The 18,560-nt window shown below is 34.8% G+C and overlaps 1 protein-coding gene across 1 annotated transcript in view; it reads left to right on the top strand.

The window, feature by feature from the left end:
* Nucleotides 1-18,560, top strand: part of csmd3a (CUB and Sushi multiple domains 3a) — a 516,772-nt gene that overhangs the window by 107,884 nt on the left and 390,328 nt on the right. Inside the window, exons 5-7 of the mRNA XM_073847643.1 lie at nucleotides 2,208-2,415; nucleotides 15,673-15,785; nucleotides 16,608-16,685. Coding sequence (XP_073703744.1) covers nucleotides 2,208-2,415; nucleotides 15,673-15,785; nucleotides 16,608-16,685 — 399 coding nt within the window. The remainder of the gene's footprint in view (nucleotides 1-2,207; nucleotides 2,416-15,672; nucleotides 15,786-16,607; nucleotides 16,686-18,560) is intronic.

Raw genomic sequence — 18,560 nt, 5'->3', positions numbered from 1 at the left:
AATTTATTTATATTTTTTTATCCCATGGCGGAAACAAGCTTCCATTGATTTTAGAGCTTTCAGAGAAGGATTTATCACTGAATAACAATTGGATTTAAAGGGATAGTTCCACCAAAAATATATATTTTTTGTTATTATTTACTCACCTTCATGTTGTTCCAAACCTATGTGACTTTCTTCTGACTGCATGACACAAAATGTGTTATTTTGAACAATATTTTAACTGTGTCAGTGATTCAACTCATCAAAACAACATTGGACCCCATTGACTATCATACTTTTTATCTTATGTTGTGTTCCACAGAAGAAAGTCATACAGATTTAGATCCACATGGAACCATTTAGACAAAAAGGGTTCTTCTATGTCATTGTGAAGCACCTTTATTTTTAAGAGTGTATCATATGAACTTGCAGTGCTTGCAATATTTACAATATTGCCCTATTGGGCAATATTGCGACTTTTTAATCTCACAGTTTTCACTTTTTGCTTAGAATTGTAATTTATATCTCACAATTCTGACCCAATTTTATCCCAAACTTCCATTGATTTTAGAGCTTTTAGAGAAGGATTTATCACTGAATAACAATTGGATTTAAAGGGATAGTTTCACCAATAATAAAAAAATTTTTTGTCATTATTTACTCACCTTCATGTCGTTCCAAACAAAAAATGTTATTTTGAACAATTTTTTTTAACTGTCGGTGTTTCAACTCATCAAAACAACATTGGACCCCATTGACTTTCATACTTTTTCCGAATATCTTTTGTTGTGTTCTACAGAAGAAAGTCATACAGATTTACAACATTAGCGTAAATAAATGATTTTTCATGCAAAGCTATCATACGAACTTGCAATGCTTGCAATATTGCGACTTTTTGATCTCACAGTTTTGTCTTCTTGCTTAGAATTGCAATTTGTATCTCACAATTCTGACTTTTTTTCTGTGAATTTTGAAAAAAAAGTCCAAATTATGAGAGATAAAATTCACATGCACGTTTTTAATTTATTTATATTTTTTTATCCCATGGCGGAAACAAGCTTCCATTGATTTTAGAGCTTTCAGAGAAGGATTTATCACTGAATAACAATTGGATTTAAAGGGATAGTTCCACCAAAAATATATATTTTTTGTTATTATTTACTCACTTTCATGTTGTTCCAAACCTATGTGACTTTCTTCTGACTGCATGACACAAAATGTGTTATTTTGAACAATATTTTAACTGTGTCAGTGATTCAACTCATCAAAACAACATTGGACCCCATTGACTGTCATACTTTTTATCTTATGTTGTGTTCCACAGAAGAAAGTCATACAGATTTAGATCCACATCAGTGTGAATAAATGATTTTTCATGCAAAGCTATCATATGAACTTGCAGTGCTTGCAGTATTTACAATATTGCCCTGTTGTGCAGCTTGACAGCTCACTATGAGCGATTGCTTCAGGTAAAAGAGCTTCAGAAAGTCCTTCTTTTGTGTTGCATGGAAAAAACAATCACATATGGGTTTGGAACGACATGAGAGTGATGGTATACGCTGAAAATCGAATATGTTGCATTAGCTGATGTCCTGCTGATGTTTATTTTAACTATAAAACACCCTTCATTAGGTACAGTAAGTGCATTTTGGAGTGTTTGTTAAGACGCTTTCCTCTTATCCTGCATGAAGCTAATTAGATTAATTATCTGACACTGTCTCTCTTTTCAAGGCAGACTTGGGCTGCATAATTAAGTGTTGATTTTATTTTTGTTTTTGGAAAATAAATGCTTACAAAAGCCATATAATACTCATTAAAACAATCATTCTGTTCTTTAGAACACAAATAGCAATTAGCGTGATCAACCTGATGTACAATAATTGCTCTTATCGCTGTTTATTGTTGTGTTGGCAGACGAAAATCCAATCCAGTGTTGGCGAAGTATGAAAAAAAAAGACACCAAAATGTATTTTGAGGGAGCTTCGCCTTCGCAGTGTGTTGCTCATTATCCGTCATAATCATAATGTCAATGATTTTGCTTTGCAAAACAGACCTTTGACTTGAAGCTAACAGTCGGAAGACCCCTGCCTGCTCTGCTTTCTTCTTTTCTGTATGCACTAATATTTCAGAACAGCTTGACAGAAAATAATGCCTTCAGTTCACATACATGTTTTGTAACATTGTAGATAATATTTGCTTATACTGTGCATTTGTTCGGCCAACAGCTGAGGACACATGTGGCGGAACCTTTCGAGGATCCAGTGGCACCATCTCCAGTCCAGACTTTCAGAAGGACTATCAGAGCAGTGGCGAGTGCACATGGACCATCTTGGCTGATCCAGGAGACACCATCTCACTGGTCTTCACGGAATTCCAAATGGACAGCAAACTTGACTCTTTAGAAGTTGAGGGATCCGATCCACCAACAATATGGTGAGTTTGACTGGATTATGTTGCATCAGAATTCTTTGTTCTGATTGGTCAGCTGCTGGATTCTGTGGTCAGTTATTGTTGACAGGGTTTCTGCAGGTTTTAAAAAGTCTTAATTTGCCCTTGCACAATTTAAGGTCTTAAAGGAGTTTACTTTCAGAACAAAAACGTACAGATAATGTATTCACCTCCTTCTCATCCAAGAGGTTCATGTCTTTCTTTCCTCAGTCGTAAAGAAGTGGTGTTTTTTGAGGAAAACATTTTAGGATTTCTCTCCATATAGTGTGAGTTGGAACTTCCAAAATGAAGTTTAAATGCAGCTTCGAATGCCTCTAAACAATCCTAGTTAAGGAATAAGGGTCCTATCTAGAGAAATTATTGCTTATTTAAAAAAATAAATAAATTTATATACTTTTTAACCATAAACGCTTGGTCTAGCTCATCTTTATTCCTGTTTATGACAGTTAGGGTATGTCGAAAAACTTAGTTTCTCCTCCAAAATCGTCCTACATCGCTGTTTTACCTTTTTTTGTAAAGGGTGTTTGACCTTCTTTGCATGTTCACTTTGTAAATACTGGGTTGGTACTTCTGCAGCAGACAGATATGCATGGAGAAAATCTATGGAGAACAATCCTGAAATATTTTTATCAAAAAACATAATTTCTTTACAACTGAAGAAAGAAAGACATGAACATCTTAGATGGCAAGGGGGTGAGTACATTATCTGTAAATTTTTGTTCTTGAAGTGAAACAACAACAGAAGGTCTGGGAACCTTGGCTGCTTTGAATGGACATGGACTACCCAAGAGTCAACACAATTTCGAGTTTTTTTCACTGAATTCTGAGTTTACATCTTGTAATTCTGTTTTTTTTTTTCAACAATAAAAAGGGTAAATGCAACTTTTTCTTAGAATTGCTTCAAATTTTTTTTCTTAGAATTGCAAATTTACTTCTCGCAATTTTAACTTTTTTTCTCAGAATTGTCAAATGAACTTCCAAATTGTGGGAGAAATAGTTGCAATGACCTTTTTTTATTTATTTTAATTTTTTTTATCCCATTGCGGAAACAAATTTGCATTGATTTCAGAGCTTTGATGCAGGGAAAGATGAATCACTGAATACCAATCCCATTTTAAACAGTCTATACCGTGAATTTTACGTATTTCACATATTTTTGAAAACCCAGGTTTAGTTGATTCTAATAAGCGCTCATTGTCACAGCTGTAAACACGACGACTTTCTTCTTCCATGAGGGGGTTTGGCGTCACAACATCTTTGTTTCAAGGCAAAACGTTAAATAATGTGACACACATCTCTCCGAAATACTGTCAAATGCAACCAGATGACGACTTTGAAACTTTTGAAGTGTTTCCAATTTTGTGTGCCATATGCATCAGATGTTCACACTGTAAAAAATTTGCTGTAGTTCTGCAGCTGGTTGCCAGTAACTTACTGTAGATTTTTAATTTATGTTATTTACTGGCAACAGTTTGTTCAAAGTTAAATGAACATTAAACATTAACAAATCTTTGTCTTTACAGAATAAAACTATAAAATAACAACCTACTGCAAAGCATTCTGGGAAGCAGAAACCTTCATCAACCTTTTTCTGTTTTTTTCCTTCAGATTTTGGTTCCCAGAATGCTTTGCATGAGGCTGTTATTTTAGTTTTATTCTGTAAAGATAAAGACTTGTTAATGTTTAATGTTCAATTAACTTTGAACAAACTGTTGCCAGTAAATAGCATAAATTAAAATCTACAGTAAGTTACTGGCAACCAGCTGCCAGTAATACTGTAATTTCTACAGATTTTGTTTACAGTGCAGCCAACAGTCTCTGAGCGTAATGTCTAAGCTATAAATTCATAAAGTCAAGGCATTAAAATGCTGCATGCATTGCTAAATGTGTATGTTAGTATTTTGCTCTTGTTTTGCAATACAAATATCTAAATATACTTAAAACAACAACATTTACTTGAGATGCAAATACTTGAGATGCCCACTGGCAGATATTTGTTCTTGTTTTAGTCATAACTCATTTCGTTTTGATCAATTTTGACTATAAACAAGATTTATCTTATGTCATTTTGCTTCTCAAGTAGATGTATCTTGATTTAAGAATCTTCAGACATTTGCATTGGAAAACAACACATATACTAAGGAGTGGAATTACAGTAAAACTTATTTTCATATTCTAGTGTTTGGGAGCACAGCTATTCAGACCTTAAGCTTTTTTTTTAAGACTCCATTAATAAATAATGGATATCTGTTGTAGTGTTTCAAACTATAAACTCATTGCACTCCCTAGACATTTATATATTGATGTATTGTGTTCCTTTGTGTTCCTTAAATTTTCTTTACTCTAGTCTTAATGTCTTAAATTTACCTCCATAAAACCCGCAGAAACCCTGTTGTTGTATAATGAGCATTAAACTGCATAATCTTCTCAGACCTATAGTTTCCTCCATAACTGGCTTACACCTTTTATGGGGATGATTTTTATGACTTTTATACTGTACAAACTAGGGATGTAATGATATCAAAATCTCACAATATGATAATATCTTGATATGAAGTCCACGATGCGATATTTACGTATTATGGTATTTGAAAAAAAAAAGACAAATAAAGACTTGAAAAAAATAATAATTTTGTACATTTTTAAAGTTAAATTATTCTGTCTAATGTACTTTGACTTGAACCTGAACTTTTTATGAAATCTTTTTATTTTTGGTATACTGTCTCAGTTTAAATTACATTCACACTGGTGATTTAGGAAGCCAAACAAATTATAATATAATAATAATAATAATAATAATTATTATTATTATTATAATTATAATTATAATAATTTTAATAATACAATAATAACATAACAATAATAATAACAATTTTATATTGTTGTTATTCCTATGACAGTAATAGCCATATATTGTAAAATAAATGAAAATGATAATCACACGGACAAGAAGCTGAGAATGACCTGATTATAAAAAAGGGGATATTAATTTTAAAGATTAAAAAAATACCACTGGTGGATTTTTATCATTGTAGGGTGGTTGTGCACACAAACTGCCAACACACATTAATGTTCAAACAACATGTAAAAGTGAGTTTTGCCTTCGATGACCCTTTTAAAAACTATAAAGTCTGGAAGACTTGTCGTTTCATATCATCATGTGACCACGATGATATTGAGAAAGTTTTGCTATCACAGTACCACAATATTGATTACACTGTTACATCCCCAGTATTGTCTTACCTTAAACCTACCCCTCAAACCAAACTTTCTGCATTTTTAGATTTTCAATAAACTTAATTCTGAATGATTTATAAGCTGTACTCCTCATGGGGACCTAAAAAATGTCCCTACAAGGTCAAAATGAATTGTACTATCCATTGCATAGAGATACCAGGTACACATTTATTATTATTTATGTTGATAATTTATAATGCAAAACACAGTATGTACAAACCATGTTTATCATCATATTTTGTTTTACACTTTTTATAGTTTTATACATTGTGTTCGAGGTTGAGGGCATGTCACATAATTTGTGCATGTTGCCATTGGTATAATTTGACTGTGTTTTACAATGTTACAGGTGAATTCACAAAATAGCCAGTTTGATTGGATGCACAGCCTTTGACATTGTCAACAAAAGATGTGGGAAGCATTTTGTTTTTCTTTTCAAAAGCCTTTCTGTTTTGTTCTCCTAACTGTAAATGATTATATGCTTAGCTGTATTGTATTATTTGCATTTATCATTGTTTCCCCCTGCTGTCTGCAACAGCCCACCAGTTGAGAACAACAGATCCAAGCTCAAATCGATATTTCATATACATTTCTTTAGAAATAACTGCATAATTACTGTACCTTCGTCCCTTGGCGTTTTTACCTTCCCACACAGTGGTTCAGATTGTTTCCAGTCCGTTCAGAATTAATGTATGCATAGATAAGTTCATAGGATTCAACATCTTAATTTCAAAGTGTGGAAATGATCTTGAGTATGACAATTGAAGGGGAGGAGATGTGCGATTTATGTGATAGATTGTCTAAAGAAAACTACTCAGAAGGTGCCAAAACTTCTATCAAACCTCTGAAATGACTGTGTGAGCTTGTGAGAATCTTTTGAAATAAGAATAGATGTCTTTAACTTGATTCGATGCAGCCTGCATGACTCTGCAAATCCTCAGATTTCAGTCTTGGCAGAGGAAAGCAGCTCCATACCGAACAAATCCTCAATTGCTGATGCCGAAACGACAATCAGACGCTGTAAGCGCATGTAAAGAGCGCAGGGAACGCGGTTGTGCGAGCAGTATCCTGGCGTGGCGGTGATGACCTTGCTTGTCGGTTGCTTCATTGATTTGCTTAAGTCATTTCTATAAGCGACATGAAAAATGAAGCCAAGTTTCGTTCGAGCAGAACGAACCTCTCCCCTCTAATATTGTTCAAGCCAAACAAACAAATCAATGGTTTTGCCAGAATGACCTTTATGTAATTCTACCATACTTTTTTGTGTATGTTGGAAAGGGCAAAAGCAACAATCTTGTAAGTTACAAATCACTCATAGAAAGGGGCGTACTAAAGCCATTGCTCTTGCTCTCCTCTGCTGAAAGAGCGGCCTGCGTTTGGAAACTATATTACATTTCTTTTTGTCTTAGATGAAACATGCTACAGGACCTAAATGAGACACCTGGGGCCACATTTTGCAAGCATAACATGACTGTTTCTGGGTCAGTATTGTGTTTGTACTCATGCAGCGTCTCAGATCAGACGTCGTTCAAACCGCAAGGTCAACACTCGAGCATATTTTGGGAAAGTAAACAGATGTGTCTGCGTTTCTCCGTATTGTGATGATGAAAGTCTTTTATTCTTAGATGAAGATGAATGGCGTGTTCTTGTTAGGGTTCTGCATCATTTAAAGCGAGCGGTTTTCCTCTTTTTCCCAACACAGGCCGCTCGGCGAGACACGACCAAATGAAGTCTTTTGTATCCGTTCGCTCCTCAGAGGTTTTACACGCTCGCCGTGACTGCGGCTGCCCGCTGCATACAAGATTTGTCCCACTTCCCTGCGTCACACTGCCTGGAAAGAAAGAAAGAAATAAACCCTACACACTCACTCTCTCACACACTCACGCAGATTATGTTGCATGGTGGGAGAAGGTTAAAAGCAGACAGCTTCATGGACTGTCATCATTATTTTGCACTGGATCTTTGGGTATAATATTATCTTTTTATCGTCACTCGTATCAGATCGGAGACATATCCAGAAGCTATCTATCTATCTATCTATCTATCTATCTATCTATCTATCTATCTATCTATCTATCTATCTATCTATCTATCTATCTATCTATCTATCTATCTATCTATCTATCTATCTATCTATCTATCTATCTATCGATCATGCTATCTATCATTTTATCATTCAATCATGCTATCATTCTATCATTGTATCGTTCAGTCTGTCTATCATTCTCTTATCTGTCATTCTGTTTTTCGTTCTGTCGTTTTATTGTTTTATCGTTCTATCATGCTATGTATCATTCTATCATTCTATCTGTCATTCTTTTTATCAATCTGTCATGCAATGTGTCATTCTATCATTCTATTGTTCTATCTATCATTCTATTTATCATTCTATCATGCTATGTATCGTTCTATCTATCTATCTATCTATCTATCTATCTATCTATCTATCTATCTATCTATCTATCTATCTATCTATCTATCTATCTATCGTTCTATCGTTCTATCGTTCTATCGTTCTATCTCTATCGTTCTATCTTGCTATCTATTGTTCTGTTTATCATTCTGTCGTTCTATCATTCTATCATTTTATCATTTATTCATGCTTTCATTCTATCATTCTATCGTTCAGTCTGCCTATCATTCTCTTATCTGTCATTCTATCATTCTATCTATCATTCTATTTATCATTCTATCATGCTATCTATCTATCTATCTATCTATCTATCTATCTATCTATCTATCTATCTATCTATCTATCTATCTATCGTTCTATCGTTCTATCGTTCTATCGTTCTATCATGCTATCTATTGTTCTGTTTATCATTCTGTCGTTCTATCATTCTATCATTTTATCATTTATTCATGCTTTCATTCTATCATTCTATCGTTCAGTCTGCCTATCATTCTCTTATCTGTCATTCTATCGTTCTATCTATCGTTCTATCTGTCGTTCTATCGTTTTACTGTTCTATCAATTATTTTATTATTCTTTCTATCGTTCTATCACTATCGTTCTATCATTCTATCATTTTATCATTCAATCATGCTAGCATTCTCTTATCTGTCATTCTGTTTTTCGTTCTATCGTTCTCTATTGTTTTGTCGCTCTATCATGTCGCATCTATCTATCTATCTATCTATCTATCTATCTATCTGTCTGTCTGTCTGTCTGTCTGTCTGTCTGTCGTTCTATTGTTCTATCTATCGTTCTATCATTGTATCGTTTTACTGTTCTATCAATCATTTTATCATTCTTTCATGCTATCTATCGTTCTATCTATCGCTCTATTGTTCTATCATTTTATCGTTCTGTCACTGTCTATAGTTCTATCTATCATTCTATAATTTTATCGTTCAGTAATGCTATCGTTCTATCATTCTATCGTTCAGTCTGTTTATCATGCTCTTATCTGTCATTCTGTTTTTTCATTCTATAGTTCTCTATTGTTCTGTCGCTCTATCATTCTATCATGCTATCTATTGTTCTGTTTATCATTCTATCGTTCTATCATTCAATCATTCAGTCTGTCTATCATTCTCTTATCTGTCATTCTCTTTTCGTTCTATCATTTTCTAACGTTTTGTCACTCTATCGTTCTATCATTCTATCCATCATTTTACTGTTTTATCATGCTGTCGTTCTATCAATCTAACGATCTATCTATCTTTCTATCTATCTATCTATCGATTGTTCTATCGTTTTACTGTTCTATCAATCATTTTATTATTCATCATGCTATCTATCGTTCTATCTATTGTTTTATCGTTCTATCGTGCTATGTATCATTCTGTCTGTCTGTCTGTCTATGGTTCTATGGTTATCATGCTGTCTATCATTCTATCAGTCATTTATTCTATCCATTGTTCTATCTATGCCTTTTTTTCTATTGTTCTTTCGTTCTGTCTCTTTATCTGTCCATTCATCCATGCATCTTTCTGTTGTCTATGAATGAAATTTAAAGTGATAAACTTAAGTCAGGTGACTTCGAAAAGTAGTAGCACACCTTGATGTGTCATTCATGCGTGTAGCACAATCAGTAGGCTACAGGCCAAAGTGTGATATAGTTATGAGTAGGAGTTTGTTTAAATCCCTAACTCTAAGTGTGACTGATAATAATAGAGATGCTTGACTTTGCACTGGCAACAATGCTGAATGCATATTGGGACAAGTGCTTTAGAGCCTGTACTCCCCGAGATAAGCTATTTGGCTTGTGTGGCCTGAAATAACAGATGTATATTGCAAAATTTCTGCCCTAAAGGTGAGTACATGCGCCTGAGAATTAGGACCAATAACAGCGTAACCACCGGCAAAGGCCAGATAACATTATTATTATGGAGAACATAATGTGCATTTTTGTATTAATAAAGCGTGAGCACGTTTGACTACAGGTCCAGCTCTGACTACAGCAGTCCTATTGTTTGCTGACCCACTGCACAAACAATACCATAAAAATAGATAGTAATTGAAAAGACACAAATAAATCAAAACACCAATGGAACACAGGAAATGGATACACCTCCACTCTCTCGCTCCTCCTGCCTGCTTGGAGAGAGAGAGAATAAAGAGGTGATGATAAAGCCAGACTAACAGACCGGATTTGTACGTTTTCAATGCTAGGATATTGTGGGTGGTAGAAAAAGCATCGCTATGTAGTTGCCAGGGTGTTTTACTGTGGTTGCTAGGGTATTTGGGTGATTATTTAGTGGTCAAAAGAGCCTGTCACCAAGTGTCTCTGATATTCTGGTCACTACATGACTCATTCCTCCTTCACTATCACTGAATGGAGTCTGATTGAAGCCAGACAATGAAATGATAGAAAGAAGGCTAGAAAAATGAATGAAAGAAAGAACAATAGATAACAAATGTTAGACAGAATGAATGACAGATTGATACAATTATAGATAAATATGAACAATAGGAAGACAGAGAGATGTTTGTTACACTTTATTTTAAAGTGTCCTTGTTACAGTTTAATGAACTACATGTACTTACTATATGGTTAGGGTTTGACTTACTGCCATGTAATTATGCATAATTAATTGTTATTATAATAGTAAGTACATGTAATGTGTAACAAGGACTCCTTCAAATAATGTGTTACCTAAATGTTTTTTTATTTTGATTATTGAAAATATTTTCGCTAAGTTTTTATGGTAGTTTTTATCAGTTTATTGTTCTATCATTCTATCGTTCTATCTATCGTTCTATTTATCGTTCTATCTATCATTCTATCATTGTATCATTCTCTTATCTGTCATTCTGTATTTCGTTCTATCGTTCTATCTATATATCTATCGTTCCATTGTTCTATCAATCATTTTATCATTCTATCATGCTATCTGTTATTCTATTTATCGTTCTATCTATCGCTCTATCGTTCTATCATGCTATCTATCGTTCTGTTTATAATTCTATCTATTGTTCTATCATTCTACCATTCTATCATTCTATCGTTCAGTCTGTCTATCATTCTCTTATCTATCGTTCTGTTTTCGTTCTATCTATATATCAATCGTTCTGTCAATCATTCTATCATGCTATCTATCGTTCTATTTATTGTTCTATCTATTGTTCTATCATTCTATCATGCTATCTATTGTTCTGTTTATCATTCTATCCATTGCTCTATCATTCTGTCATTTTATCATTCAATCATGCTATCGTTCTGTCATTCTGTTTTTCGTTCTATCGTTCTATCTATCGTTCTATTGTTCTCTCAATCATTTTATCATTCTATCATGCTATCTATCGTTATTTTTATCGTTATATCTATCGCTCTATCGTCCTATCATTATATCGTTCTATCATACTATCTACTGTTCTATCATTCTATCATTCAATCATGCTATCGTTCTATCGTTCAGTCTGTCTATCATTCTCTTATCTGTCATTCTGTTGTCTATGGTTTTATCTATATATCTATCGTTCTATTGTTCTATCAATCATTTTATCATTCTATCATGCTATCTATCATTCTATTTATCGTTCTATCTATTGTTCTATCATTCTATCGTTCTATCATGCAATCTATTGTTCTGTTTATCATTCTATCTATTGTTCTATCATTCTATCATTTTATCGTTCAGTCTGTCTATCATTCTATATATATATATATATATATATATATATTATCGTCATTGAGACATACATTCTACTGTACAAAAATATATTTCTGTCACAATTTCTTTAAGTTAAACAGAACTTTTATTTTGATGGGCTTCCATGAAGACCTTCATTTTTATGTGTATATAACCTGATGATAGTTTTTCTCAAATTAGGTGGTAAAATGCTCCGAAGAGACTCACTTAGTATCAAAAATATAAAAAGATGCAATCCCGCACACTATCATTGCTTGCTAGATATTAAAACAATCCCTGTGGACCAAAATGTTGAGAATCATATTTAAATAGTCTTTTGCAGTTTAATATTCACAGACACTAGTCTAAATCATGATTTGATTTAAGTGTAATGACCTACTTTTTCAAATTCTGTGACATTCTGCGTTATACAGCAAGTTCCATTTTTATGACTGGATTCAGTGACTCCTGCGTTTTCAGCATCGCAGAAATCTTTGGATCCTATTTTTTAAATAAGCATTACATGAAAGAAATAATAAAAATAAAAGCGAAACAAAACTTTGATAAAAAAAATTCACAGTGTAATACCACTTATTTTGGGGGTGAAAACCACCATAAAAGCATCCATTTACAGTGCCCTAGCATTATGGCAGTGAGTTTTAGTGTTGTGTTTGTGAAACCTGCAGATGACGTGAGGTCATTGGTTAGCGTCGCTGGTGCCAAATATGAAGTGGGTCTCAAAACATTTTACCGGTGTTCTGGGAACTCAAAGTCAATCTGGCATCTTTCAGGTCATATTGTGGGTTGGATCCAGGCTTTAACGTGGGCTGATGTCTTGACGTTTCACAAACGTACAAAATCCCTCGTTTGCCCTTTTCAACATTACAGAACTGACAAGTGTTTGAGACTCAAGTATGAACTGTGTTTTTCTTCAAAAAGCGATTCCACTGTCGGATCTCACTTGAATAATTGCAGCGCCGGCCGTGATTGACAGACAGCAAGGCCGAGCGGGTTCGAGTTCATTGCAGAGGAAAGGAGTCGTTCTGGAAAGTCTGTGACGGCTGAAATGGTTTAGCCTTGAAATACTTTTGCCCTGTTTTACTATAGACTTTCACTGTCACAGCCGATTGACTGTTATGAAGTTTAAAGTTATAGCCCAGTCCTTGAGATGTTTGCAGATGGGAAGAAACAATAGATCTGATGTTAGTGGCGACAGCTGATGGCTGTTTTTACGCCATTTGCATCTCAGTAAACAGCACAGTCATTTATAAAGGTCACATTTTATGGCATATGAATCTTCCAATACTTCCTTCATTTAGCCTGCTTCGGATAAAGCCACTGTACCTTATAATAATATCATAAAAAAAGAAAGGAAAAAAAAAACCACATTTGGCAGATTCTTTTATCCAAAGCATCTTACAAGTATACAGTTGATCAGTAATGCATTCCCTGGAAATGGAATCCATGACCTTGCCTTTGGAAATGCCATGCAAAATAATAATATTTTAGTATTTTTATAATTAGTTTTAGTAAAAAAAAAAAAAAATTAAATTATTAATTTATTTCTCATATTATTTCTCACATATATTTTTCTGACAGTAAATAAATACTTCAGAGATTCAACTCAACTTCTGTATTCAGAGATGTTTTGAGGTTTTGAGTGTGTAGGAGAAACCTGCTTACTGCAGTAAACATTTAGAGAGGTGTTGCATACAGTATCTCACAAAAGTGAGTACACCCCTCACATTTCAGCAACCACTGTAGTGTATCTTCTCAAGGAACAATACTATAGAAATTAAACTTGGATATATTTTAGAATGGTCAATGTGCAACTTGTATAGCAGTATAGATTTACTGTCCTCTGAAAATAACTCAACATACAGCCATTATTGTCAAAATAGCTGGCAACAAAAGTGAGTACAACCTTATTGATAACAACAGTATGTTGTTTAACCATGCAAAGCCACATGTCCTATTCATCATGTTTATGTTTTTGTCTGCATGACAGGAACATACAAAGTTGTGTATCTTTTATTATAGAAGTTAAAAATTAGGTGCTTTAAGTACAATTCTATCATACTGACCACTGGATGTTCAACATGGCATCTCATGGCAAATAACTCTCTGAAGATTTGAGAATTACAATTGTTGCTTTCCACAAAGATAACCAAGGCTATTAGAGGTTCAGTAACACCCTGAAACCGAGTTACACAACAGTGGTCAGGGTCATACAGAGGTTTTCCAAGATGGGTTCCATTCAAAACAGGCCTTGCAAGGGTCGATCAACAAAGTTGAGTACTCGTTCTGTGCATCAGGTGCAGAACCTGGCTTCAAAAAAACAGATGCATGAGTGCTGCCAGCATTGCTTTAAAGGTTGCAGAAGTAGAAGGTCACTGCAACAAGTCGGTTTGCATAGGCGTCATCCCAGAAGGAAGGCTCATCTAAAGCTGGCTCACAAGAAAGTCTGCAAACAGTTTGCTGAAGACAACCTGTCCAAGAGCATGCCTTACTGGAACCATGTCCTGATGATGAGACTATAAGATAAACTTGTTTGGCTCAGATGGTGTCCAGAATGTTGGCGATACCCTGGTGAGGAGTACCAAGAAAATTGTGTCTTGCTTACAGTCAAGCATTATGGTGGTAGCATCATGGTCTGGGGCTGCATGAGCGCTGCTGGTACTGGGGAGCTGCAGTTCATTGAGAGAAACATGGGTTCCATTATGTACTGTACATTATGAAGCAGAACATGATGCCTTCCCTCTAGAAACTAGGTGATAACAATATGATAACGATCCCAAACACACCACCAAGATAACAAATGCCTTGCTGAGGAAGCTGAAGGTGAAGGTGATGGGGTGGCCAAATATGTCTCCAGACCTGAACCCTATTAAGCACCTGTGGGGCATCCTCAAGCGTAAGGTGGAGAAGCACCATGTGTCTAACATCCAGCAGCTCTGTGAGGAGTGGAAGAGGATCCCAGCAACAACCTGTGCAGCTCTGGTCAATTCCATGCCCAGGATGATTAAGGCAGTGCCAGATAACAATGGTGCTAACACAATATATTGACACTTTGGACAAGTTCACTTAGAGCGTACTCACTTTTAATGCCAGCTATTTTGACAATAATGGCTGTATGTTGAGTAATTTTCAGGGGACAATAAATCTATACTGCTATACAAGCTGCACATTGACTACTCTAAAACATATCCAAGTTTCATTTTTATAGTATTGTCCCTTGAGAGGATATACTAAAATGGTTGCTGAAATGTGAGGGGTGTACTCACTTTTGTGACATACTGTAATAGGGCAGCACTTACAAAATATTCTATTTATTTATTTATGTCATTTATTTTTCGCTTTTTTGTTTGAATCAGTTCTTCCCAGCATGTGTTGTTAACAGCTGTCAGTGTTATTTTTCTCTGAAAAAAAAGCAGTCTTCTTGTCAGTTATATTTAGCAAGTATCAACTTAATCTCCAGTGTTTCTCCTGAATTTATTTAGTAGAAATTGAATGGTTGACATTCAGTGGGAGTAAAGCGCTACAAAATGAATGTGGATAGCAGGACAGATCATTTGATTTGCTGTAAATTTGATGAGAAATGTTTAGGTACGTATTGAAATTTGAGCCATTTATCATTTTCCTTGAAGGCGTCTCACAATAGTGCTTAATTTAATTTACATGACTGAAAGTAACACTTTTCTAATGCTGTTTTTAAATTGAATTGAAGCGTATGCAATTTGTTTCATTTTATTGATAATATGATATAAAAACACAAGCTTATGAACCATTTTTGGGGATTTTTGTCTTTCCCTGTTCAAGTAACTGTATTGATTGTACAGAGCTGCACAGAGGTGTTGCAAGAGAACTGACTTGATGAAAAAGGAAGTAGAAAGCAAATGGGTTGATGTTTCTGCATCTTCTTTACAGGTTATCGGGAATTAATATTCCTGTGCCCATAGTCAGCAACAAGAACTGGCTACGGCTTCATTTCGTCACAGACAACAGTCATCGGCATAAAGGATTCAGTGCTCAATATCAAGGTACATTTGAAATAGATTTTCTTTTAAATATGGTGTGATTCAGTCCTACTAACAAAAACATGTCCAGGTCAAATTTGACCTTGAAATCATGAAAAAATATAAACATTTAGTTTTCCTGTCAGACTCACCTTTCTTTGGGTTACCTATTCTACTTATTCCTGTTTCCTTTCTTAATTGTTTGTCATTAGTCATGCTAGTTTGTGTATCAATATTCTCTCTAAATAGTTTCTCTTTCAAGTCAGTTCAAGACTGTTTTGGATGAACGGCACTGGAATTCTTAATTTCATTTTGCCCTATAATGCAAAATCATGCAAAATATGAATTTTCTCCTTTGACTTTGGGACATAGTATGACCCAGAGCTCTATTATGGGATTCACCCTGTCACTCTAAGTAATTACATGCAGACTGCAATATCTGAAAAATCTTTAATCATCTTGTTAATCTTAATCATCTGATAATTACAGTAAATTACTTGATATTTTATAACGAGGATTGGAAGATGACCTGTCAAAAGTTAAATCAAAGCATGATTCAGAAGTTATTTTCAATTAAGTTAATCGAAAGCAAATCTAAGAGATTAATTGCAAAACTAAAATAGAAGCAAAGCGTGAGAGTAAATGGAAAAATGAGAGAATTATATTTTGACACTCACAAAACACGTCTCACAGGAACCATTTTGTCACATTTAGTTAATTTGTTTTTTTAATTAACTGACTTTATTAGATCAACTATCGCTGATATAATTTGCAGCAGGCTTTTTAAATCTCACCTACACGGAATGAAAATGTGCCTAACTTTGTTTGTTTCCTTTTGCTGAGCAGTGAAACGATCAGGAGATTTTAAATCAAGGGGAGTGAAGTTATTACCCGGAAAAGACAACACAAGTAAATTTTCAATAAGTAAGTGTTTTCTTTCTCTCTGCACGATTAAATACACAGTCACTTTAAGTGTTTTTCTGAATGGATTCTTACAAATAAACAATATTGTTATGTAGGGGGTGGGTGATATGACCAAGATCTTATATCACAATGTAGTAATTGTTGCTTTAAAGGGATAGCTCACCCAAATATTAAAATACTGTCATTAATTACTCACCCTCATGTCGTTCCAAAGCTGTAAGACCTTCGTTCATCTTGGCAACACAAATTAAGATATTTTGATGAAATCCGAGAGCTTTCTGACCCTGCATAGACATTAATGCAACTGACAAATTCAAGACCCAGAAAGGTAGTAAAGACATTGTTAAAATAGTCCATGTAACATCAGTGGTTCAACTTTAACTTTATGAAGCTATGAGTGTCAGTCTCCACTGTGCGTCTACGAGAGTACCACGATGCAAGAGATTTTCTCTCTTTTTTTTTTTGATTGACATTAATGACACAGACAGCAGCAGGTTTAGGCTGCTGTCACTTTGGCAGCGAATGCATGGATCTGATATTCTGACACACATCTTTTTTAACTGTTTATGTTCACTTAAAGGTTGTATCAGCGATTTCTAGCCTAAAACATAAAGTGTCAATTTCAGCTGACCTTTCTTCACGATTCGCTCACTGCCTGCCCCATAAATTGTCTGTGAAAAAACCGCGTCTCTCTGGTCAGCCTAGGGTCTGAGATATGCCAAAAAAACAATCGGCGCTATCAACACACCACAGATAACCAAACAGTGTTCCAACCAATCAGCGTCAGGGATTTGGTGTTGTGGACTTTCCTACTGGTGCTGGGATGTAAAAGGAGGCGGAGCGAAAGTCCACAACACCAAATCCCTGACGCTGATTGGTTGGAACACTGTTTGTTTTTGTGTGGAAAGGTTGGTAGTGCCGATTGTTTTTTTGGCATATCTCGGACCCTAGGCTGACCAGAGAGACGCGGTTTTTTCACAGACAATTTATGGGGCAGGCAGTGAGCAGATCGTGATGAAAGGTCAGCTGAATTTAACACTTTATGTTTTAGGCTAGAAATCGCTGATACAACCTTTAAGACATATATGATGACTGTGTTTATGAAGATACTGGCAAAGCCAGGCATTTTGGCATATAAGTGTCTGTATTTGACCGTTCAAGCCTAATAAAGCGCCAAAAACTCAGTTTAGTACTCATACTGAGTGTAAAAATTGGCTTTATGTACACACTGTCTCAGAGATATAAAATGTCTATGGTTTATTGCTCTTGAACGGTTTAAAATAACTTGTTTTTAAACCACAGTGCTTAAAAACACATTCAACTGACAGCTTTTGTGTTGGCGCAGCACTGACTGTGATATAGTCCAAAGTCTCCGGTTTAAAAAAAGTCTATTAGTTTATTGTGTCTACTGGTATATCGCCCACCCCTGATGTTGTGTAATATGTAGTATGAGACTCTAAATCCAGGATGGATGAACACATACATATTAAACAGATTTTGTTATAGGGATAGTTCACCCAAAAATGAAAATTCTGTGATCATTTACTTACCCTCAAGTTGTATGATTTTCTTTCTTCTGTTGAGCACAAGATAATTTTTTTTGAAGGATGTTGGTAACTAAACATTGGTGGTAGCCATTGACTTCTATAGTACTTTCCCCTCATATTATGAAAATCAATGGCTACCATCAAATGCTGCCATTGGTTTACTAGCTCGTATTTAAACTTTTAAAGAGATAGTTCACCTAAAATTAAAAAAATTACTCCATGCATTTACTCACCCTCAAGACATCCTATGGTTTTTATGCCCAAACATACACAACACAGACTGGGTAATATTCAAAAAGTGAAAAAGCATAATAGGACCCCTTTAACC

This window comes from Garra rufa, chromosome 9 (genome assembly GCF_049309525.1).
Source record: "Garra rufa chromosome 9, GarRuf1.0, whole genome shotgun sequence".
NCBI classification, from domain to species: Eukaryota; Metazoa; Chordata; class Actinopteri; order Cypriniformes; family Cyprinidae; genus Garra; species Garra rufa.
Note: the sequence above shows the minus strand (reverse complement) of the source record. Positions and strands in the feature narration are given on the sequence as shown.